This window comes from Delphinus delphis, chromosome 3 (assembly GCF_949987515.2).
Source record: "Delphinus delphis chromosome 3, mDelDel1.2, whole genome shotgun sequence".
In the NCBI taxonomy this organism is placed as follows: domain Eukaryota; kingdom Metazoa; phylum Chordata; class Mammalia; order Artiodactyla; family Delphinidae; genus Delphinus; species Delphinus delphis.
The window spans coordinates 53,975,538-54,000,944 of record NC_082685.1 but is presented as its reverse complement, the minus strand read 5'-3'; the positions used below and the strand labels follow the sequence as shown (position 1 = coordinate 54,000,944).

Sequence of the window (25,407 nt, the reverse complement as noted above, 5' to 3'; positions counted from 1 at the left end):
TCAGAAAGGGGGAGAGACTTGATCAGGGTCACACAAGAAGTCAGTGGCTGGTCGAGACCACTCTACTTGTCGGCTCGCAGGCTCCCTGCCTATTCAGATCATAGTTTATAGGTAGCCGTGTAGTTAGCTGTGTCCCTGAATATTAGCCTTGAGCGTATATATAGGTCTTTATAAAGTTCAGCATACTTGTCCTGAGCTGAGTGGGTAGGGAGCACGTATCAGTTAATAGTGTGCAGACCCCCAGAGGTGATATGGATCAATTCCATGTGACAGCTTTCTGGGGGGTGGGGAGAAGGGGAGCAAGGCTGGTTAGGGCTACTGGGTCCTAAATTTGTATTTTAAACCAGTGAGTTCCAAATCCGGGCTATGACTCAGAAGCAGCTGTAAATTATGTTTACAAACTAGGGGAACTAGGGAAATTAATTCAAGATGAATCATAAACTTAAACATAAAAGCCAAAACTATAAAGCTTCCAGGAGAAAACACAGTACAAAATCTTTGCAATCTGGGGTTAGCATTGGTTTCTTAACAGGGATACAGAAAGGAATAGGCCTACCAAAAAATGAAAAATTTGACTTTATTAAAATTACAAACATGTGCTTATCAAAAGGCACCATTGAGAATGTCAATTGGCAAGACACAGAAGGGGAGAAAATATTGCAAAACATACATCTGACAAAGGACTTAGGTCCAGAATGTAGAGAGCGCTCATAGAACTCAGTAATAAAAGGAACAACTCAATTAAAAGGTGGGCAAAAGGCTTAAAGAGACACCTCATGAAAGAAGATTAAGAATGTCCAGTAAGCACAAGAAAAAGTACTCAACACCACTGGTCATCAGGGAAACGCATCTTAAAACCATAACGAGATACTACTACACACCCACCAGAATGACTAAAATTAGAAGACTGACAATACCACGTGTTGGTGAGTATGTGGAGTGCTCAGAACTCTCATACCTTATTGGTGAGAGTGTAACACGAGCATTTGGGAAGAGGTTGGCAGTTTCTTATTTAACAACAAATTTAAAGAGCCTGCCCCACAATCCAGCAATTCCGGTCCTAGATATTTACACGAGAGAAAATAAAAACATAGGGGTCCTCAAAAAGATTTACACAAAGACACTCAGAGCAGCTTTATTTATGATAGCCAAAGAGGGGGAACAGCCTAGGTGTCCATGAACAGGAGAATCAATAAACAGTGATCTATTCAAGTAATAAAATTTTACTCAGCAATAAAAAAAAGCCCAAAAGTATTAATTTAGGGCACAACATGGATGAATCTCAAAAATTTTACGTTGAGTGAAATAAAGCAGTCATAGAGAGTACATTCAGTATTATGCCATTTGTACGATGTTCTAGAACAGGCAAAACGAATGGTGGGAGCAGATGAAAATGCAACAGAACAATGGTTGTGCATGCCTGTGTGTGTTTGTGTGTGTGTATGGGGGTAAGATGAAAAGAGGCCTGAGAGAACTGGCCGAAGTGATGGAAAAGTCTCTGCTTTTATTAGGGCTTCAGGGCACGTGCACATATGGCTTTGTCACCACTCCCTTAAGAATTGTGAATTTCATTGTAGGTAACTTTTGCCTTACAAAGACTGATAAATGTTGAACCTTAGTAAATGATAAGCTTACAGAAGTGTTTAGATGAGAAGTCCTGATGTCTGCAACTTACTTTAAAATTTGTTGAAAAATAAGATGGATTGGTGGATGAGAGAGAGATGGCCAGATATGTGATAAGGCAAATGTAACAGTATGTTAACTGTAGAATGGAGGTCATTTTCCAAGGTCCCAACCTTACCGTTTACCCCCATCACTGTGTGGGACGCCCTGTGGAATCTTGATAAACCTCCTCCCTTTCACACTGTGTGGAGATGAGGAAGGGCTCAGCCTAGTAACTTCTAACCTCTGTAAAACCAGAAAGAATTCTAGAATCTGCTCTTCTACTTTGCAAACCCCACTCTGTTTCTTGGAGATTGTAGGAAAATACAGAGATTCCTCATGTCATAGAGCTAGGGATCCCCTTTCTACAAGCTTCAGAGCAAGGAAATCAGAGTGACTGTTCCCAGAAACCTTGCTGCGTATGCATGGGTTGGCATCGGGATTATTCCTAGATTTAGGATAGGACCTGCATCTGAGGGAGCTCGGCTTTGAGTCATCTATCTAGAAATGCAGTACTCTGACCTCGCAGTTGTCTGAGGCAAAGAAAGAAGTCACCTGTGTCTGTGTCGAATAAATTCACCACCTGCTTCACAAAGGGACATTGTGAGGATTAATGAGATCAGTGTAAAAGACACTTGCCTTAAGTCCTCTGGAGGACAGAGGGACTGGAAGTCGAAAGGGGTGGGTTTTGTGCAGTGACTCACCCTCTGGCTGTCCTTCCTCCTGGGCAGGTCCCTGCTCCGGCAGCAGGACCTCACATGCTCCTACTTTGGGACCATGTATACTGGACCGAGGAGTTTCTCATTTGCGGTTTCCCAAAGCACAAAAGAACAAGCTTCCTTCTTCTGTTGGTGGTGCTGTGTCACTATTTCCACAGACACACAGAGAGAGACAGAGAGAGAGGGAGGAGCTGGGGGAGAGAGGAACACAGAAGGACATCCTCTGTTTAAGATTGCAGTCTTTGTCTGGGGGATGGGGAGGTGATCCCTCCTCTCCGCATGGAAACACCATGCTGATGGGCTAGTGGGTTCACACCCTTTTTAATGTTACGTGAGCATGAAGCCAGGAAATGTTAAAGCCAGAAGACGCCCCCCATTATGAGCCAGCCACGTTCCACATACATGTCAGCTCACACGCTGTCTATTTAACTGTTATGCATTTGATATCGAGTGAGCTTGTGTCCTTTCTGTTGCCTTTAAAATTTGCCTGCAATATTTTTCTGTACATTACTTTTTTCCTCTTTTGTGTCCAGTTTTTGTTTACACTGGCTGTGACTCCGATCTTGGGTTGAAAGTTAGGCAGGTTGCTTATAGGGGTTTTCAGGATTTCTGAATATGAAATGCAAGGAAATTGCATAATGTTGCAGAGTTTCCTCTTCTTGTTGCTTGCTTGTTACCCCAAATACAGTAGTTCCTTCTAGAATGTTGAAGGAATTTGGCAGGTCTCACCCGCTGATGATCTATTGTGGTCTCGAGAGTCAGTGTTATCCTGATTTGAGGTTGATTTTTTCTTGAGGTCAAACAGTAAAGCTTCCTGAATTATAACTATGGTAACAATGTTTGTATAGCATGCAAATCGAAGTCCTGTGGGGGAGGAGAAGCGCTCACCCACAACGTTCAGTGTTAGTAACCCCAGAAACGTTTTGCTCGTGCTTAATTTACCAGGCCCGGAAATAGGTTAAAATAATTAGCCTACCCCTTCCCTGGATACCTGGGTGGACCCTACCACCTGCATGCTCCAGGAGGAGCCGTTTCACCTTTTCCCTTGAAATTCTATCAGCTCCGTTCGAGATTTCTCGTAGAGAAGGGCAGTAGTTGCCAGCAGCACTCCAAGTAGAACGCTATAAGGCCAATTTGCTTATCAAGGTCATCATGACTGGCTTCTGACCCACTGAGAAAGACTCAGACGAGAGAACGTGCATCCTGGGTCTTAAGCTCCTTTCCCTCAGTCAGGAGCGATTTCTTGGACCGAATATATGCCCAGCCCTGTCTGTGTTAGATGCTGGGTGGACCCCCATAGAAGTGTAAGACGGAACTGGCCACCGGGGATTTATTTGGAGATGAAAAACTAATGGGAAATGAAGAGCTGTGTCCTGAAGCATTCAATTCTATAGAGTGGCCTGTTAGAGCAGTGAGAGGTCAGAGAGAGGAGATGGCAGGGAGGTCTGCAGCCAGTAGGAAACCTTTGTGGAGGCAGAGGAAAGGGAGATGCCATTTTTGAGCACTTTCAGGCACTGTGAAACTATTTTTAATTCTCCCAATACTCCCACAAAGTATTATTACTTAGCCGTCCTTCGTCATAAGAAAACAGACTCAGAAATGTTAAATAAACCATCCAAAGGCACACAGCTAAAAAGACCCGTGGAACCAGGCCCGCATGCCAAGTCTCCAGGGCCCTCAGCACACTCTGTCTACCTACTTTGCCTCAACCGACTCCATTTTCTCTTGTTCTGGAATCCGTCCAAGTCTTGTACAGGTGAAAGGACAGGCTAACAATAATGAAACCTCAAGTGAAGCTGAATGTGTCAGCCCAGGAATGCCTAGGGCCGCCTTCTGGACGAAATGGGGCTTAGCCCTTTGTGTGGGAATGACATTCAGTCAGTCTGCTTGCTTTAGTAGACCAGGAAGAGCTCATAACTGTCGGTTATTTTCATCCAGCGGAAATCTGCCTTCCTGGGACTCCACCCTGACTTTCATCTCCATTCAGAGCAGTAAGTGTTCCCCTTCTTGGACATGACGGCCCTTCAAGTATTTGAAGACCAGTATTGTGATGTCTTGAAGGCTTCTCTTCTCCAGCTGGAGCTGTAGTTTAGGGCAACACATCTGGCGGGAGCTCTGTGTCTGATAGATTAGAGCAGAGAGAAGAGAGGGACCAGCGAGAATCGGGAGAAGGCCAATGTCGAGATCCAGATGAGAAGACAAAACCTGACCTCAGGCAGTAGGAAAAGAAATGGGGATGAGGGATAGATTCAGGATACATGATGGTGAGAAATCTTGTTACTGGATGGATATGTGAGGTAGGAGGAAGGGGAGAACTCAAGGATGAATGAATTTACTTTCTTTCCCCCTCTACTTTGTTGCTTATTTTTCTTTGTTCTTCATTCTAGAGTTCCCTATGAAGCTTAACTAGGCTTTTCTCTCCTGAGCTTTTTTGGTATTTGCCACGGCTCTTGGCTGCAAGCAGTAGAAACACAACTTAAAGAAAAAAAGATGTTCTGGTTCACTCATGGAAAGAGCAGGGATGACACTGAGCTGCATTCTGAGGCTCAGACAACGCCGTCAGAATCTGGTCTCCCTTCCTATCACAGCCCCACTTTCCTTTGGCCTGTCCTACTCAGGCTTTGCCTCTGTGGTGGCAAGGGTTGGCCACAAAAGCTCCAGGCATGTGTCCTACTCTCCTAGCAACATGACAAGACCTAGTTCCCTACAGTTGTGATAACAAGCATTAAAAACAAGTCCTGTTCACTGCATTTGGCCTGAGGCGAATCACATGCACACTAGGATGCCAGGTCTGGATTCCCTGGCCAAACCTGAAGATGGAGTTGGACTCAGCCCCAGCCCCTGGCAATAGCGTGGTGGGGTGGCTCCCAAGGAAAATGAGGGTGGAATCCCTGGAAACAGAGGAACATGGTTGCTGAGGAGAGGGAGCCGGGAGCACGTATACTGAGCACTTGGCTTCCCCGCACTGTTACTGAGGAATTGTACAGGAGGTAAGCCCTTTATAGTCTTAGGTGCAAAGCAGCAGGCAATGCTTGAACTAATAGAACAGAAAGTGTGTTTTTCCTATCCATCGTCGTTGTCATAATCGTGAACAGCAAGTGGTCATTTTTACTCACTGGCTTTCTGGTGTGTTGGTGAGCAAGTCTTCAGGGGCCGTCAAGAGACTATCCAGTTGGCTTTGGGAGCACAGCTGCTTGTGCTGGGCCATTTTCCAAGAGACTGCCTTTGTCCTAAGGCGCCTCTGTTGCATGGGGGAGGGATCCTCGGTACCTTGAGCTACAGTGACCCCTTCCTGGTCACCCCATGGACTATTAGTAGCATTTGCTGTCAGTTGGTGGGTGTAGAGCTAGCATTCAACGGTGTCCCATAGAAAATAAATGGCTGTATGAGGGATTCTGACAGCCTTGAGTCAAGCCAAATAAGATAAATGTACTTTATCTTGCCTCGTAATAAGACCTGAATTGTGTATTTCCCTTTGTCTCTAAGGTAAAGATTCCTAGAGAATTTGCCAGGTGTTTAGAAGGATGAGATATACCCACCTGGAAATGATAGATCTGGCTTACTTTTTCTGTCTGGTTGATGCATCAATGCCTTGTCCTCCTTGCTTCAACATGAGGATTTTTTTTTTTTTTTTTAATTTTCCATCTCTCTTTTATTCCTCTACCCACAAACTGTTCATCCAATCAATACTTACTGAGTGGTCTGCTCTATTCCAGTTACTAAACCTCTTTGCATGTAATTCTGCAGGGAAAGAGCAAGGTCTTCATGTTTGTTCAGGAACAGGTCATTGGGAAGAGCCATCAGATATATTTTTATTGGTTTCACTTTCAAAAGGGCCTCCCTAAGACAGCAAATGCAATACCGGTAGCAGTGGAAAAGGCAAGGCAGAGGAAGCGTAGCCAGGTGAGAATTAGAAAAGCAGCAGCAGCCACTTTACTTGCTTCTCTGGAGCACCTTCTGTTACTCGGGCTGGGGTGACAAGAGGCCTGTTTCTAATGGGAGAAGGAGAAACCAATACCCAGCTCCCCAGCTATGAACCTTCGAGTTGAGACATATCCTCATTTACTCCAAGCTCTTCAAACTGGTTTTATCCCCACAGGCTGAAGATTCAAACAATTAGGTTTTTTTCCATTACGGTTTATTACAGGATACTGAATATAGTTCCCTGTGCTATACAGTAGGACCTTGCTGTTTATCTGTTTTATATATAGTAGTTTGTATCTGCTCATCACAGACTCCCAACTTACCCCCCTCACCCCCTTTCCCCTTTGTTAACTATAAATATGTTCTCTATGTCTGTGAGTCTATTTCTGTTTCGTGAGTAACTTCATTTGTTTCATATTTTAGGTTCCACATGTATGTGATATCACATGGTATTTGTTTCTGCCTTACTTAACTTAGAATGATAATCTCTAGGTCCATCCATGTTGCTACAAATGGCATTATTTCATTCTTTTTTATGACTGAGTAATATTCCATTGTATATATGTACCACATCTTCTTATCCATTCATCTGTTGATGAACATTAGGTTGCTTCCATGTCTTGGCTATTGTAAATAATGCTGCTATGAACCTTGGGGTGCAAGTATCTTTTCTAATTGTAGTTTTATCTGGATATATGCCCAGGAGTGGAATTGCTGTATCATATGGCAACTCTATTCTTAGTTTTTGAAGGAACTTGCATACTGTTTTCCATAGTGGCTACACCAATTTACATTCCCACCAACATGTCAGGAGGATTCCCCTTTCTCCACACCTTCCCCAGCATTTGTTCTTTGTGGGTTTTTTAATGATGGCCATTATGATTGGTGTGAGTTGGTACCTCATTGTAGTTTTTATTTACATTTCTCTAATAATTAGTTATGTTAAGCACCTTTTCATGTGCCTATTGGCCATCTGTATGTCTTCTTTGGAGAAATGTCTATTTAGGTCTTCTGCCCATTTTTTTGATTGGGTTGTTTGTTTTTTTGTTTTTGAGTTTGTATGAGCTGTTTGTATATTTTGGAAATTAAGCCCTTGTTGGTCACAAATATTTTCTCTCAGTCCGTAGATTGTCTTTTCGTTTTGTTGATGGTTTCCTTTGCTGTGCAAAAGCTTATAAGTTTGATTAGGTCCCATTTGTTTATTTTTGCTTTTATTTCGATTGCCTTGGGAGACTGACCTAAGAAAACATTGGTACAATTTATGTTGGAGAATGTTTTCCCTATGTTCTCTTCTAGGAGTTTTATGGTGTCATGTCTTGTATTTCAAACAGTTCATTCTTGAAAGCTTTTCTAACTGTGGCCTGTGGACCACCATGAGAAGAGAGGGCCTCCTCGATCCAAAAATTCATGTCCGTGATTGGTTGGTGTTGCACAGGCCAAGGGTGTCTTACTGGTAACTTCTGGTGGGTGTTACTAAAAGATCCTACATAATCCTGTTTAATAGAGTTTGCTTAGTATTAGAATGTGGTGCTCTACTCAAAACTCTGCCTACCACACAGTCCTGGGCAAAGCTGTCAGTTCTCTCTGTCTGTGCTCTTGGTTTTTTTTTGAATTTTATTTTATTTATTTTTTTATACAGCAGGTTCTTATTAGCTATCCACTCTATACATATTAGTATATGTATGTCAATCCCAATCTCCCAGTTCATCACACCACCAACACCCCTGCAATTCCCACCTTGGTGTCCATATGTTTGTTCTCTACATCTGTGTCTCAATTTCTGCCCTGCAAACTGGTTAACCTGTACCATTTTTCTAGGTTCCACATATATGTGTTAATATTCGATATTTGTTTTTCTCTTTCTGACTTACTTCACTCTGTATGACAATCTCTAGATCCATCCACATCTCTACAAATGACCCAATTTCGTTACTTTTTATGGCTGAGTAATATTCCATTGTATGAATGCACCACTTCTTCTTTATCCATTCGTCTGTCGATGAGCATTTAGGTTGCTTCCATGACCTGGCTAGTGCAAATAGTGCTGCAGTGAACATTGGGGTGCATGTGTCTTTTTGAATTATGTTTTTCTATGGGTATATGCCCAGTAGTGGGATTGCTGGGTCACATGGTAATTCTATTTTTAGTTTTTTAAGGAACCTCCATACTGTTCTCCATAGTGGCTGCATCAATTTACATTCCCAGCAACCGTGCAAGAGGGTTCCCTTTTCTCCACACCATCTCCAGCATTTGTTGTTTGTAGATTTTCTAATGATGCCCATTCTAACTGGTGTGAGGTGATACGTCATTGTAGTTTTGATTTGCATTTCTCTAATGATTAGTGATGTTGACCAGCTTTTCACGTGCTTCTTGACCATCTGTTTCTCTTCATTGGAGAAAAGTCTATTTAGGTCTTCTGCCCATTTTTGGATTGGGTTGTTTGTGTTTTTAATATTGAGCTGCAGGAGCTGTGTATATATTTTGGAGATTAATTAATGGACAAAGTGTCCATTGATTCATTTGCAAATATTTTCTCCCAACCTGAGGGTTGTCTTTTCATCTTGTTTATGGTTTCCTTTGCTGTGCAAAAGCTTTTAAGTATCATTAGGTCCCATTTGCTTATTTTAGTTTTTGTTTCCATTACTATAGGAGGTGGATAAGAAAAGATCTTGCTGTGATTTATGTCAAAGATTGTTCTTCCTATGTTTTCCTCTAAAAGTTTTATAATGTCCAGTCTTAAATTTAGGTCTCTAATCCATTTTGAGTTTACTTCTATGTATGGTGTTAGGGAGTGTTCTAATTTCATTCTTTTACATGTAGCTGTCCAGTTTACATGTAGCTGTCCAGTTTTCCCAGCACCACTTATTGAAGGGACTGTCATTTCTCCATTGTATATCCTTGACTCCTTTGGCATAGATTAGTTGACCCTAGGTGCGTGGGTTTATCTCTGGGCTTTCAATCCTGTTCCATTGATCTGTATTTCTGTTTTTGTGCCAGTACCATATTGTCTTGATTACTGTAGCTTTGTAGTATAGTCTGAAGTCAGGGAGTATGATTCCTCCAGCTTTTTTTTTTTCATGTGCTTCTTGGCCATCTGTTTGTCTTCGTTGGAGAAAAGTCTGTTTAGGTCTTCTGCCCATTTTTGGATTGGGTTGTTTGTTTTTTTAATATTGAGCTGCATGAGCTGTGAGCTCAAGATTGCTTTGGCTATTCGGGGTCTTTTCTGTCCCCATACACATTTTAAGATTTTTTTTTCTAGTTCTGTAAAAAATGCCACTGGTAATTTGATAGGGATTGCATTGAATCTGTAGATTGCTTTGGGTAGTATAGTCATTTTCACATTATTTATTCTTCCAATCCAAGAACATGGTATATCTCTCCATCTCTTGGTATCATCTTTAATTTTTTTCATCAGTATCTTATTGTTTTCTGCGTACAGGTCTTTTGTCTCCCTAGGTAGGTTTATTCCTAGGTATTTTATTCTTTTTGTTGCAGTGGTAAATGGGAGTGTTTCCTGACTTTCTGTTTCAGATTTTTCATCATTAGTGTATAGGAATGCAAGAGATTTCTGTGCATTAATTTTGTATCCTGCAACTTTACCAAATTCATTGATTAGCTCTAGTAGTTTCCTGGTAGCATCTTTAGGATTCTCTATGTATAGTATCATGTCATCTGCAAACAGTGACAGTTTTACTTCTTCTTTTCCAATTTTCATTCCTTTTATTTCTTTTTCTTCTCTGATTGACGTGGCTAGGACTTCCAAAACTATGTTGAATAATAGTGGCAGGAGTGGACATCCGTGCCTTGTTCCTGATCTTAGAGGAAATGCTTTCAGTTTTTCACCATTGAGAATGATGTTTGCTGTGGGTTTGTCGTATATGGCCTTTATTATGTTGAGGTAGGTTCCCTCTATGCCCACTTTCTGGAGAGTTTTTACTATAAATAGGTGTTGAATCTTGTCAAAGGCTTTTTCTGCATCTATTGAGATGATCATATGGTTTTTATCCTTCAATTTGTTAATAACGGTGTATCACATTGATTGATTTTTGTATATTGAAGAATCCTTGAATCCCTGGGATAAATCCCACTTGATCATGGTGTATGATCCTTTTAATATGTTGTTGGATTCTGTTTGCTAGTATTTTGTTGAGGGTTTTTGCATCTATATTCATCAGTGATATTGGTCTATAATTTTCTTTTTTTGTAGTATCTTTGTCTCATTTTGGTATCAGGGTGATGGTGGCCTCATAGAATGAGTTTGGGAATGTTCCTTCCTCTGTAGTTTTTGGGAAGAGTTTGAGAAGGACAGGTGTTAGCTCTTCTCTAAATGTTTGATAGAATTCACCTGTGAAGCCATCTGGTCCTGGACTTTTGTTTGTTGGAAGATTTTAAATCACAGTTTCAATTTCATTACTTGTGATTTGTTTGTTGATATTTTCTGTTTCTTCCTGGTTCAGTCTTGGAAGGTTATACCTTTCTAAGAATTTGTCCATTTCTTCCAGGTTGTCCATTTTATTGGCATAGAGTTGCTTGTAGTAGTGTTAGGATGCTCTGTATTTCTGTGATGTGTGTTGTAACTTCTCCTTTTTCATGTCTAATTTCATTGATTTGAGTCCTCTCCGTCTTTTTCTTGATGAGTCTGGCAGTTTATCGATTTTGCTTCTCTTCTCAAAGAACCGGCTTTTAGTTTTATTGATCCTTGCTATTGTTTTCGTTGTTTCTATTTCATTTATTTCTGCTCTGATCTTTATGATTTCTTTCCTTCTGCTAACTTTGGGTTTTGTTTTTTCTTCTTTCTCTAGTTCCTTTAGGTGTAAGTTTAGACTGTTTATTTGACATTTTTCTTGTTTCTTGAGGTAGGCTTGTATTGCTATAAACTTCTCTCTTAGAACTGCTTTTCCTGCATCCCATAGGTTTTGGATCGTCATGTTTTCGTTGTCATTTGTCTCTAGGTATTTTTGAATTCCTCTTTGATTTCTTCAGTGATCTCTTGGTTATTTAGTAGCTTATTGTTTAGCCTCCATGTGTTTGTGTTTCTTTACGTTTTTTTCCCTGTAATTGATTTCTGATCTCATAGTGTTGTGGTCAGAAAAGATGCTTGATATGACTTCAGTTCTCTTAAATTTAGTAAGGCTTGATTCTGATCCATGTTGTGATCTATCCTGGAGAATGTGCTGTGTGCACTTGAGAAGAAAGTGTAATCTGCTGTTTTCAGATGGAAAGTCCTATAAATATCAATTAAAGCTAGCTGGTCTATTGTGTCATTTAAAGCTTGTGTTTCCTTGTTAATTTTATGTTTGGATGATCTATCCATTGGTGTTAATGTGGTGTTAAAAAGTCCCCCACTATTATTGTGTTACTGTTGATTTCCTCTTTTATAGCTGTTAGCAGTTGCCTTATGTATTGAGGTGCTCCTATTTTGGGTGCATATATATTTATAATTGTTATATCTTCTTCTTGGATTGATCCCTTGATCATTATGTAGTGTCCTTCCTTGTCTGTTGTAACATTCTTTATTTTAAAGTCTATTTTATCTGATATGAGTATTGCTACTCCAGCTTTCTTTTGATTTCCATTTGCATGGAATATCTTTTTCCATCCCCTTTCAGTCTCTATGTGTCCCTAGGTCTGAAGTGGTTCTGTTGTAGACAGCATATATATGGGTCTTGTTTTTGTCTCCATTCAGTGAGCCTGTGTCTTTTGGTTGGAGCATTTAATCCGTTCACGTTTAAGGTAATTATCGATATGTCTGTTCCTATTACCATTTTCTTAATTGTTATGGGTTTGTTTTTGTAGGTCCTTTTCTTCTGTGGTGTTTCCCACTTAGAGAAGTTCCTTTAGCATTTGTTGTAGAGTTGTTTTGGTGGTGCTGAATTCTCTTAGCTTTTGCTTGTCTGTAAAGCTTTTGATTTCTCCATCAAATCTGAATGAGATCCTTGCTGGGTAGAGTAATCTTGGTTGTAGGTTCTTCCCCTTCATCACTTTATATATGTCTTGCCACTCCCTTCTGGCTTGTAGAGTTTCTGTTGAGAAATCAGCTGTTAACCTTATGGGTGTTCCCTTGTATGTTATTTGTCATTTTTCCCTTGTTGCTTTCAATAATTTTTCTTTGTCTTTAATTTTTGTCAATTTGATTACTGTGTGTCTCGGCATGTTTCTCCTTAGGTTTATCCTCCTGGGACTCTGCACTTCCTGGACTTGGGTGGCTATTTCCTTTCCCATGTTAGGGAAGTTTTCGACTATAATCTCCTCACATATTTTCTTGGGTCGTTTCTCTCTCTCTTCTCCTTCTGGGACCCCTATAATGCAAATGTTGTTGCATTTAATGTTGTCCCAGAGGTCTCTTAGGCTGTCTTCATTTCTTTTCATTCTGTTTCCTTTATTCTGTTCTGTGTAAGTGGATTCCACCATTCTGTCTTCCAGGTCACATCCATTCTTCTGCCTCAGGTATTCTGCTATTGATCCATTCTAGTTTATTTTTCATTTAAGTTATTGTATAGTTCACTCTGTTTGCTCTTTAATTCTTCTAGGTGTTTGTTAAACATTTCTTGCATCTTCTCAATCTTTGCCTCCATTCTTTTTCCGAGGTCCTGGATCATCTTTAATACCATTATTCTGAATTCTTTTTCTGGAAGGTTGCCTGTCTCCACTTCATTTAGTTGTTTTTCCTGGGTTTTATCTTGTTCCTTCATCTGGTAGATCATCCTCTGCCTTTTCATTTTGTCTGTTTTTCTGTGAATATGGTTTCTGTTCCACAGGCTGCAGGATTGTAGTTCTTAATTCTCCTGTCTGCCCTCTGTGTGCTCTTTGCTTGACGGGTGTTTTTTGGGTGTCCCAAAGTGTCTCAAGCTGGTTGTGGTTTTCAGTTACTGCTATACTTGTATTAATGGAAGTTTGTAGAATTACTGTTAAATTGGGTGGAAATTCTGTTCTTACATATTGGTTGTGTTGTTACGATTTTAATTACTGCTTAGCTTCTTTTGAGTTCTTTGTTGGTCACCAAGCTTTTTTTTTCCTTTGGAAAGTGCGACTGGGTGGGGAAGGTCTATGAAGTTGTGGTTCAATACAGATCTAGTCTAGAAGACTCTGCCACTTGTTGGCTTTGTACCCTTTGCAAAGTTATTTAGCCTACAAGATGGTGTGAAGCGGAGGCAGTGGTAGTACCCCATCAGCTGGAGTATGATATAAAATAATTCATGTAAATGCTGAGTATGATGCCTGGCACATAATCGGTGGTGGAAAAGTGATTGTGGTGAGTAGTTACTTTTATATTTAACTGCCATTCAAGAAAACATTGAGAACTCTTGCTAAAGTTGACTTTAGATTTTGTGCTTTCCTTTAATCCTCTAATTAGTTTCATTTGGTTAAATTTCAATGCTAATGAGGCCAATGTCACTGTATCCCTCAAACCACATACCCATCCTTAGCCGTTTATCCCGTAGGGGATAAGTATTGATGTGAAGAGAAGGGAAGAGGAGGATTTGGTGATGTCACGTATGGCACTCGGTAAGTGCTGGGTAAAACAAAGCCATTCCCACTTAGTGCTCTTCCTATGCCAACATCTGGCCTGGTGATGGTGATGAAGGGTCATCTTTACAGAATGCTCTGTGGGCCACAGAATTTGTATTCTACTCTCTGTGTTAAATGTTTTCTATTTATTGTCTTATTTAATTTTCACAGCGACCCTAAGAGATAGGGAACATTAATGTCCCTATTTTACACTAGCAAAGACTGAGGTTTAGAATTGTGAAGTGATTGGACTGTATAGCCAGTAACTGGTAGATCTGGACTTTGAACCGAAGCAGCAGATAAGCACAAATCTGTTACCCCTGACAAACAGTTTAAAAGAGCAAGTCCTAGTGATGGTGGATCCATTGTGTCGCACAGAGCGGAGGGACAAAAATTATATCTGATGGTGTAGAACCAGCTTGGGCAGTGTTTTGGGGTGTGGGCCCGTAGCTCTGTTTTGTGTGTTCCCACATGTGCACATCCAAGGAACAAGCCGGTGGGAGGGGTTTAGATGTTCCAGGCTACTTGGAAGAGACCTCTGGGAATGACAAAGCTTAGGTGTGAATTCAAGTGCAGTTGAAAAATGAGCAACAGATTTTAGTGAATTTGCCCATGAATCTATTTCTCCAACACTTTCATTTTGTGCTGATTTTGATCCAAAGCGTGATGTAGCCAAGTGCTAATGCAGTTGTGTGTCAGAGGGAAAAGTGAGATTGCTTTTTCTGCTTATTGCTCTATTTATGCCTTTAATTTATAAGTTTAAAAAAATTTCCTTTCTGTGCTTTCTTGGTAAGGCCTGGATAATGGTAATAAAGGACACCCGTGGAAAAATTCTGGGAACCCAAATGACTCTGTATTCTCTCTTAATTCTCTAGGGACACGTAAATTGAATTGGCTCAGCAGTGAACAGAATTGATTGCAAAATCACGTCTTAGTGCAGAGGGAGCATATGAAAGCTTTCCTCACCCTCCTTTGATTTAATTAAATTGTACTCCCATCATAGCTTCTGGGTGAGGACTCATAGAATTGCAGTACCCTGTGATTTGTATCAGAGACCTACTTTCCTGCCCTGGTGTTTATCTTCAGAATCGAGCCCTGTGGTTCAAAGAATATGAAGTGTTACTTCTGTGTTAGGTGCCAGCTGGTCACGTGGGTTAGTGGTGAATGCTTCAGGCTGGAATCAGAGGCCATTCCCAGTTTCATTTTCTCTCCAACTCGTGGCAGATTCTTTCTTCCAGTGACTCACCTTCCCTAGCTGCACAGACATCTCATCACCTTTAGCGTCGTCGTCGTCATCATCATCATCATCATCATCATCATCATCATCATCATGTCTTATGTATCACGTGGTTAGTGGTTAAGAGCTTGGGCTTTGGAGACAGACTGTAGGAGTTTCTGTCTGTGTTCTGCCCAATTCCAGCTGCCTGACCTTGGGCAAGTGACCTAACCTCTCTAATGCCTCAGTTTTCTCATCTATATGTCAGGAATAATTAGGTTGGTGTGAGGACTAAACAAGATAAATGCATATAGAGTGCTCAGAGTGGTGTCTGACACATAATAAGGCTTTTGTCACCATCGTTTGTATTAATCCGTTATTGCTGTTGTAATTATTTTATAATGAATCTCAGATGGACCCTGATAACATAGAGTAAACGTATGTAATTTGTATTCTCTGGAAACATGCACTTGAAAACAAGTGTTCATTGGTATGGATATTTAACAAATTCTCATGCACAGTGTTCAGCAGAAACTAGTGCATCTCTGAATGAAAGTACTATAGAAAGCCAGAGGGCTCAGAGACTTGCATGTGGCCAGGTCTTAGAGTACTCTGGCTAAGCAGGATGGTTAGACTTTAGCTTAAGTTGGGTTGTTGAAACTGTGTATTAACTGCTTTATTCTTCCTAGGAGCCATAATTCAGGAATTGTTGAGTGACTCATGTCCCCTTGAATCGATCCTGGAGACTTGAGTTCTGTCCTTTTAAGACAGAGGCTCTTGAGAGGCTTACTTGAAGGCATACAAACCTAAGATAACTCTACTAATCAATCCTAAGACAGAAGCCACTGCCAAAGAGACCTTTTATTTTAGGAAATTGCCCTTGTCTCTGAACCTCAGTCTGACATTAGTGGGCTGCTATGAGATCTAAAGAAGGTTTCCCCAGAACAGAGCATTTCTAAATGGCAAATCGCATGCCCTCTGCTTCTGCCAGAATGGAAGGTATTTACAAACCATAGGCTGCTGGTATGGCTTGGTAGTTGTGTGCATTTGCCACTGCCTGGAAAAGTAAATGACAGTTGGAACATCCCTACAACGGCAAGATAGACTAGTACACCACCTTCCAGCTTTGTGTCCTTGGACAAACTATGTAGCCTCTCTGGAGCTCAGGTTCCATACCTGTAAAATGGGAATAACACTAGTACCTGACCCACAGGTTGTTAAAAAGATTTGATGGTGTCACGTATGGCACTTGGTAAGTGCTGGGTAAACAAAGCCATTGCCCCTTTAGTGCTGTTCCCACGCCAGCATCTGGCCTGTGTGATGGTGAGGCTGCTCCCCCACCCCGGGCCTTCCTTGTTGGGCCATGTAGTCACGCAGTCCTGGCAGGCATGGTTTGCTAGCTTCATTTCAGACTCATTCTCCTTGGCTCATTTAGCCAAACCAGACAGAGATTAATGGCCTGGCCTCGGAGGATCGGGCGGCACACGTTCCTGGTGCCTTTGGCTCATCGATATCGCCTCTCTGATTTGAGGAATGCCTGGGTGTTCCGGGACTGGGCCTCCTGAGCCCCAGGAAACATGAAAAGAAAGTAGTTGGCTGCAAATTCACCTCCTAGTTAAGGAGGGCTGAAAGCCCTGTATTTTGTTGTTCCTTCTGGATTTTGCCATTTAGAAACAGGAGCAGGTTTCTCTGGGATAGGAAGTTTGAATTTAATGGGAGACATGAAGTGAGCAAGGATGGCTGGAAAAAATACTTGCCCAAATATTGTCTCTTCCCCTGTGTTTCCCTCACCTACCTGTCCAATTTTAGTGCATGCCACTGACCGTGAATGGCTGGTCCTCGCTATTACGAGGCTACTCACTTTGCTCTGCAGGATTGTGCCGCTGCCTCTCTCTGCCACATCCTCATCTCCTGCCCTTCTCTGTTGTGCACTATTTGCCAAGCGCACTGGCCTTCCTCCCTCCAAAAGGCCATACCAGGACTTCCCTGGTGGCGCAGTGGTTGAGAGTCCGCCTGCCGATGCAGGGGACGCGGGTTCGTGCCCCGGTCCGGGAAGATCCCACATGCCGCGGAGCGGCTGGGCCCGTGAGCCATGGCCGCTGAGCCTGCACGTCCGGAGCCTGTGCTCCGCAATGGGAGAGGCCGCAACAGTGAGAGGCCGGCATACCGCCATAAAAAATAAAAAGGCCATACCAGGCTCACAGTCTTTTGACTCCTTTTATGCATATAAACTGATGCCTTTTCATTCATCAGACAATAATGCTTGAAGTTCAGAAACCCCTTTATTCTCATCTTTCTGACCTTCAGTAAGTGCCTGTGTGTCTTTGTAGTCTTCTTCAGGAAATGAATAATGATCATAAAATGGAGTGGTTTGTTAAATTATCTGTTTGATAATTCAAAGACCTTCTTGGCTGACTCCTTCAGTTTATAGATGGGGCAGTAGAGACCTGCAGACGGTGAGAAACGTAACCCAGTGACACAAGGCAATCGGGGGGCTGTGTTGGAACTATTGCCCAGCTCTTGACCAGCATCTCACCCATATTTCCTAGCAGGTAAAAAGTCCCCTTAGGGTGTCATGGCTCTTTTTTCAGAGATGCTTGGCTCTGTTCCTCAAAGGGTTAAATAAGTGGCTCTCAACCAACAGTGGGCATCACAATCATTTGGAATATCCTTTTTTATTTTTATTTTTTAAGTTATGACCAGTTTCATGCTGTGCCTTTTCATACCTACAGAATCATAAGCACCAAAGAAAGATTTGGGCACTATGATTTTTTTTTCTAAAGCAGAGGCTTTATTATCTTATTTAATAATGTCAGCATATCAGGGATTCTCAAACTATGGCCCACAGGCCAAATCCAGCTCACCACCTATTTTTGTATGGCCCATGAGCTCAACATGGTACTTACAGATGAACATTTGCAATTGACTTGATGATGAGAAACATTTTGAACTCTATTTAAGCTAAATGTTATCCTTCCTCTATAAAAAATTCTATTCTTCTGATTAGTCAATCTGTATTTCAAAAAATTGTACTCCTTGGAAAAGATACTCCAAGTGGTTGTACTGACCACTCTTGCCTGAGAACCAGTTCTTTAACCCCTGGATGAACCAAGCCAAGCATCTCTGAAAAGGGCCATGAAACCCTGATTTTCACCTGCTAGGAATATTATACCTGTATCTCAAAAACTTACTAAATTTTGAATTTTGTCAAGAAGAAATTGTGGAAATTTGTCTTCTCTCTTGTTTTACAAGTACCTGTATAATATCATTGATTTGACTTTTGCCTCCTGGCCTGCAAAACCTAAAATATTTACCAACCTGTCCTTTACAAGAAAAAGCTTGCCAGCTCTTTCAGTGTGTCGTTTTTTATTGGGGTACGTTCCCTTTTATGAATTCTGTAAATCATTAAAGGGTTTTCTATTGTAAAAGTAATATATTCTCCTTATAACATTCAAATTTATGGAAGTATATGAAGTAAAAAATGATTGGTCTCATTCCCCAGTGTTAGCACTTAAGAGTTTGTAATGTATCTCTGTCCACACTATGTCACGTACTAGCTGTGAGACCTTAGTTAACCTCTCTAAGCCTTTCAAATTCTCCATCTGTAAAACAGTGATAATAACCGTTCCTACCCAACAGAATTGTTGCATAGATAATTTGAGATAATTCATGTGAATTGCTTAGCACGTTGCCTGGTGTGCAGTTAATGCTTAATGATTTGTAACTAATTACATTTTTTTCTTCCTTTTTAGTTTATATACAAACATAAGTTTGGGGTTTTATTAAAGGAGGAATATGATTTTTTTTTTTTAACAATAAAGTTCCAGAGGTGGTTCTGATGTGCACACACTTAAGAGCGGAAGTAAATACTGGGATGTAGGTAATTATAGAAGGGATTTCTATTTGGGGGCCAGAATTACCTTCCATTGGTCTAGCACAAACCAGGGAAAAGGAAAAGGTAATGGTTTTCTTCAGCGAACCTGTAGGGTAGTATAAAATTCACACAAGTAAATGTTATTTCTGTTTTCCAGGTCTACAACTCGAACAAAGACAGCCAGAGCGAAGGGAGTAAGTATATTGCTTGGATACTTTTCTACGGGTGGGGGTGGGCCTGGGCCTGGAGAAGTTGCTATTCTGGGGAAGAACCACCAGGAGGTGCTGTGGGCATGTTGGGTCTCCCCATTCCTCCAGTGCAGCCGAGCTACTTCTGCTCCAGTTTACGGCGTCAGTGACTCCAGGACGGTCAGTGAGCCCGACTGGCAAGGCCGTGATGACATCTTGCACTGTATAACCCTTCACACTGTACAAAGAATTTTTATGTACATTATCTCAGTTAATCCTTTGTTGTCTTAAGAATGTAGCTCCAGTCACCACTTAAAAGTCACTTAATCCGATAACACCCAGCTCCCCCAGCGCCCTGTCCTGTGGGAAGCCAGAATTGACTTTGCCTCCCTCACAGTCTCGCTCCAAGCACTGGAGAGCCAGAACCATCTTAGTGATCGCTTAGTAACTAACTCTGTGTTCCTTGTTGCCACTTTGGGGAACTAAGAGTGGAGACGAAGAACTCTGTAATAATATTCCTCTTTCCTGGGAGTGACTCTGGGCGGCCTGTGTAGAATATACTGCACATTTCCCCTGCTACTGGCTCGGAGCACTCTGGTTAATCATGATTTCCAGGGGCACCTGTAACCTTGTAAAGATGATGGGATTAAAATGAAACCGCTATTGCTAGAGTGTTTGGGCTGATTATCTCCTTGGTGCACAGGGGAAAGAACAAATTCCTGCCACGTTGCTACCAGAGTACAAAGGAAATTCTGTCCCCTTGCCTCAGATTTGCTTTGTAAGATCCACTTGGAAAAAAAATTCCAAGATAGCCCTACCGTGAATTCCAATAGTGTCAGTAAAACAGTACCTCTTCCTGTGGACAAAAGGATGAGCTGTTTTTAGTGTGTGTGAAATCCATTATAGGACAGAGATTTTCTCTCTTTCATTCCTTCCAAAATACAGATTCTACCAGAAGTTTTAAATAAAATATTAAGTAATTTGGAATGGTTGCTATTGGTAGGTTAAGAGGCCTTTGGGAGAGGAAAAAACGTTTCTTTTTTTTCCTTCAGGAATTGAACAAGGGGAAATTTTTTTCAAATAAATATTCAAGGAAACAAGTCATTCCCCCCGCCCCCTGCCCGTGTCAGGTGGGATTGTTTTAGAATATCTGAAATCAACTCTGGTTAACTTGGCCTAAAATAACAGTACAATAATAATAATAATAATAATAACAAAGGAATACAGAAGGCCTCAGTGTAACTCACAGTAAGGTAGGAAGACCTGAAGAACCAAGGCTTGAAAACAGACCAGTTCTGGAGACCCAGGGACCAATGAGAAAGGGTCTTCTGGATGATATTTGCAGGATGATAAAGCCCTTAAACTCTTTTTTAGTCCTTACCTCACTCTTCTGAAGGTCCAGTTCCCAGGAAAGATAGCATCAAGGTGGTCTAGCTGTGGCCTACCCAGGGGAAGACAACACACCTTGATCGATGGTTTCAACAGTATTCATAAAATGGGAGCAGGGTGGTTTACCAAAGGGAGATCGGGGAAGCCACCGGGACAAGAGAGTATAGATGCCAAGCAGGGTGAAATAACAGATGCCCACACCATGCCCTAGCCTGGGAGACACTTCTGTCATGAAGGACCCAGGAACTGTGGGGGCCGAGATGCATATGAATGGAGAACCAGCCCCCCCTTCACCCCACACCAAAAGTTTGCCTGTAACTTTTGACCTTACGAACCTACTTCTCTCTCCTTGAGATAAGTGCCACTAGATTTGAAAGATGACCATGACTCTACTGGTGGCCATAGCAGCTGGTTGTACTGTTTTGTAAGGCCTTTGGGGCATATGTGTCGGAAGCCTTTAAAATGTAAATATCCTTTCACCCAGTGATTTGTCCTAAAGGATAGGCTGGAGTGCAAAGATGTTTCTGTAAAAAAGTTCACTGGAGCATCGGTAATAATAGTGAAGAATTAGAGGCCATCTAAATGTTCAATAGGAAGTCCATTAAAAATATCATAAAGTACTATGTAGCCTTCAAAAAGAACGAGAGATCTTGGTATATTTGCAGAAATGGTATCCACAGTATACTGTTCATTGAGTTTTTAAAAAATTCAGGTGGTAGAACCATGCATTTATTAAAATAAATTAGTTGACTCATCTAGATACATTGATAGAAAAAAAGTCTGGAAATACATTTATCATTAAACTCTTACTCAGGATAGAGGGCAGATTATTGCGAGACACTGACCTTCTACTTTAAATATTCTGTGTACTTTGCATTGTCGACAAAGAGTATGTATTTTACAATAATGGCGATTAATAGGTAGCATTTATCGACTCCTTACTGTGTTTCAGCGTGTTTTATCCACATTAGCTCATTTAAAGCTCACAGCACTGACTGAGGTAGGTGCTTTTGACCTACTTTGTAGATTAGGAAATTGAGGTTGGTGAACTCAGGAGATATGATTTAATCTGAGTTCTGTCTGATTCTAACATCTTTGCTGTCAACCATGAGAATATTCTACCTCCCTAGGAAAAGAACGATACAGAAAGTTCTATCTTGGGAAACACAGACATTTGCAACATTTTGCTTCCGGCATCCCGTTATCCACAGGGTGCAGAGAGTCGGCTGCCTCGAGTCTCTGATGATTCTTCAATGGCTTATTACACTTTCATTTAGGAAGTGGGAAAGAAAAATGTGTTAAACATATTGCCCACTTTTCCAGGAGTACTTTTGATAGAAACAGCTTTTCTAGGGTATTGCTATTCTTTTTTTTTTTAAATAAATTTATTTATCTTTGGCTGTGTTGGGTCTTTGTTGCTGCTTGTGGGCTTTCTTTAGTTTCGGCAAGCTGGGGCTACTCTTCATTGCAGTGCACAGGCTTCTCATTGCGGTGGCTTCTCTGTTGCGGAGCACGGGCTCTAGGCGCATGGGCTTCAGTAGTTGTGGCACATGGGCTTAGTTGCTCCGCGGCATGTGGGATCTTCCTGGACCAGGGCTCGAACCCATGTCCCCTGCATTGGCAGGTGGATTCTTCAACCACTGTGCCACCAGGGAAGTCCCGGGTATTACAATTCTAAAAGATGTTCTGTTCACTGATTTCCAAGCTGGCAAAACCAGAGGACTGTTCTGGGTTGGTGCTTCCTCCCGTCCTTTGGCAGTAGGAACCCCTCTTCCCATCACACAAGCCTTAGCTTTGCTTCCCCTCCCCTCCAGAGCGCTTGTCCCTTTCGTATTCCTCATGGCAGTGATTTGCAGTTTCACTGCGCTCATCGCCACAGGTGGCACTATTGCCCAGGGTCTGATTGTTCTGCAACTCTGTTTATATGACAGTCAAAACTTTTTTAAAGGTAAGAAGTCAATCTGATAGGAGTTTAAGAGCGGGACATCGCACTTTTCACCTTTAATAGCCATTTACAAATGTCTAGCATTTTCCTTTCTAGAAAATATTTTGGTGGGAATTTCAATGCCAACATTTTATCACAGAACCAGAATGTTTTCAAGAGACAGGTAGCAAAAGGGAATTCCGTTGGGGACACTTCTGAATTTGTTGCTTTTCTCTTGAAGTTTCTCTCAGGCCGTACAGTGCCTGTGGGGTATAAGACAGGACCATAAATAATGTCTGGCAGCTGCTGGTATTTTCCAAGTGGCCCAGTTGCCAGGAGAGGATGGCAGCAGATAAATACATGCACATTTCTTTGCAGAGCCTTTTTCACCTCCTCTTTCTTCTCTGTTTGGATCTCAGGTACAGTGACTGAAATAATCATAATCCCCGGTTTGTGACACATGATCATCACAGGCCCCTCCCTTTCGCTCTTCATTCATTCGTTTATTCATTCACTCACTCCCTTTTAGTTCTTTTCCCACCTCCTATTCCTGTCCTCCCCTTCACCGTTCTAATGTGTACCTTTCAAGTGTATTCTTGGACAATGAGTATCTTTTATCTCCCTGTGGTTTTTTTTTTTTGTTTGCGGTACGCAGGTTGTGGCCTCTCCCGTTGCGGAGCACAGGCTCCGGACGCACAGGCTCAGCGGCCATGGCTCACGGGCCTAGCTGCTCCGCGTGTGGGATCTTCCCGGACTGGGGCACGAACCCGTGTCCCCTGCATCGGCAGGCGGACTCTCAACCACTGCGCCACCAGGGAAGCCCAATTGTAGATATTTTAAATATATCTTCCCATTTTGCTATCTGACAATTAATATTATGTGTGATATCCTTCCTTGAGTATAAAGTCTTACTTTTTATATATTCAAAAAAATTTTTGCCTTCTGGTTTACAATTTTCAAGTTGTGTTTTGAAAAAGGCCTTTCTGACCCATGTCACAAAGATATGCACCTACATTTTCTTTTATTGGCTTCATGATTTTGTTTTTCACACTTTGGTTTCTAATCCATCTGATACCATTGTATATGGTGTTTCATGAAGATTCAGTTTTGTTTTTATCCACATGAAAAGCCAGTTTTCCCAACAACATCTACCAAGCTATCCATTCTCACCCTCTTTGACTTGTGATACCAGCTTTATTGTGTTAAGTTTGCACATCTGAGCTCTGTCTCTGAGCTCTTTATTTCCTTGGTCTGTCTGTTCTTGTGCTAATACCTCTCCAGTTTTAATATGAAGACTTTGAGGCAGATCTTAATAGCTAGTAGTTTAAGTCTCCTCTCTTTACTCTCCTTTTTAAGGGTTGACATAGCTGACTGTGGACCTTTATCCTTTTATATAAATTCTAGCTTAAGTTTGATAAGTTCCTCAAAAATTTAAAATTTTCATTTTGGATTGCATTGAAGTGTACAGGTTAATTTGTGGAAAAATGACACTTTAAAAAATATTAGTAATGGTTTAATCATTGAATGTTGTTTCTCACAGTATGCTTTACAAGTAACAAATATTTTTTAAAATGAAAAAAAAATTATTGAAGTATAGTTGATTTACAGTATTGTGTTAGTTTCAGGTGTACAGCAAATTGATTCAGTTATACATATATATTCTTTTTCAGATTCTTTTCCATTATCGGTTATTACTAGATACTGGATATAGTAGTTCCCTGTGCTGTATATTAAATCCTTGTTGCTTATCTATTTTACATATAGAAGTATCTGTTAATCACACTCCTAATTTATCCCTCCCCCACCTTTCCCCTTTGGTGACCATAGTTTTGTTTTCTGTGTCTGTGAGTCTGTTTCTGTTTTGTAAATAAATTCATTTGTATTATTTTTTAGATTCCACATATAAGTGATATAATATTTGTCTTTCTCTGTCTGATTTACTTCACTTAGTATGAGTCTGATAGTCTCTAGGTCCTTTCATGTTGCTGCAAATGACTATTTTTTATGGCTGAGTAATATTCCATTGTGTATATATACTCCTTCTTTATCCATTCATCTGTCAGTTGACAGGTTGCTTCCATGTCTTGGCTATTGTAAATAGTGCTGCTATGAACATTGGGGTGCATGTATCTTTTCGAATTAGAGTTTTTGTCTTTTCCAGATATATGCCCAGGAGTGACATTCCTGGATCATACGGTAGCCCTATTTTTAGTTTTTTAAGGAGGCTCCATGCTGTTCTCCATAGTGGCTGCACCAATTTACATTCCCACCGGTAGTGTAGGAGGGTTCCCTTTTCTCCACACTCTCTCCAGCATTTATTTTTTGTAGACTTTTTGATGATGGTCATTCTGACTGGTGTGAGGTGATACGTCATTGTAGTTTTGATTTGTATTTTCTCTAATAATTAATGGTGTGGAGCATCTTTTCATATGCCTGTTGGCTGTCTGTATGTCTTTTTAAAATTTTTTATTATTTATTTATTTTATTTTATTTTATTTTTTACTTATTTTTTTTGCGGTACTCGGGCCTCTCACTGCTGTGGCCTCTCCCATTGCGGAGCGCAGGCTCCGGACACACAGGCTCAGCGGCCATGGCTCACGGGCCCAGCCGCTCCGCGGCATGTGGGATCTTCCCAGACCGGGGCACGAACCCACCTCCCCTGCATCGGCAGGCGGACTCTCAACCACTGCGCCACCAGGGAAGCTCTATTTTTATGTTTTATTTTTGGCTGCATTGGGCCTTCGTTGCTGCACACGGGGGCTACTCTTTGTTGCGGTGCACAGGCTTCTCATTGCGGTGGCTTCTCTTGTTGCGGAGCACGGGCTCTAGGCGCACAGGCTTCAGTAGTTGCAGCTCGCGGGCTCTAGAGCACAGGCTCGGTAGTTGTGGCGCACGGGCTTAGTTGCTCCGTGGCATATGGGATCTTCCCGGACCAGGGATCAAACCTGTGTCCCCTGCATTGGCAGGCAGATTCTCAACTGCTGCGCCACCAGAGAAGTCCC

At 41.5% G+C, this 25,407-nt stretch overlaps 1 protein-coding gene across 3 annotated transcripts in view; it reads left to right on the top strand.

The window, feature by feature from the left end:
* The window catches only part of ARHGAP26 (Rho GTPase activating protein 26), a 478,823-nt gene that overhangs the window by 227,745 nt on the left and 225,671 nt on the right, over positions 1–25,407 (top strand). For all 3 annotated transcript variants that reach the window (XM_060008623.1, XM_060008625.1, XM_060008624.1), the window contains exon 12: positions 19,062–19,098. In XM_060008623.1, coding sequence (XP_059864606.1) covers positions 19,062–19,098 — 37 coding nt within the window. The remainder of the gene's footprint in view (positions 1–19,061; positions 19,099–25,407) is intronic.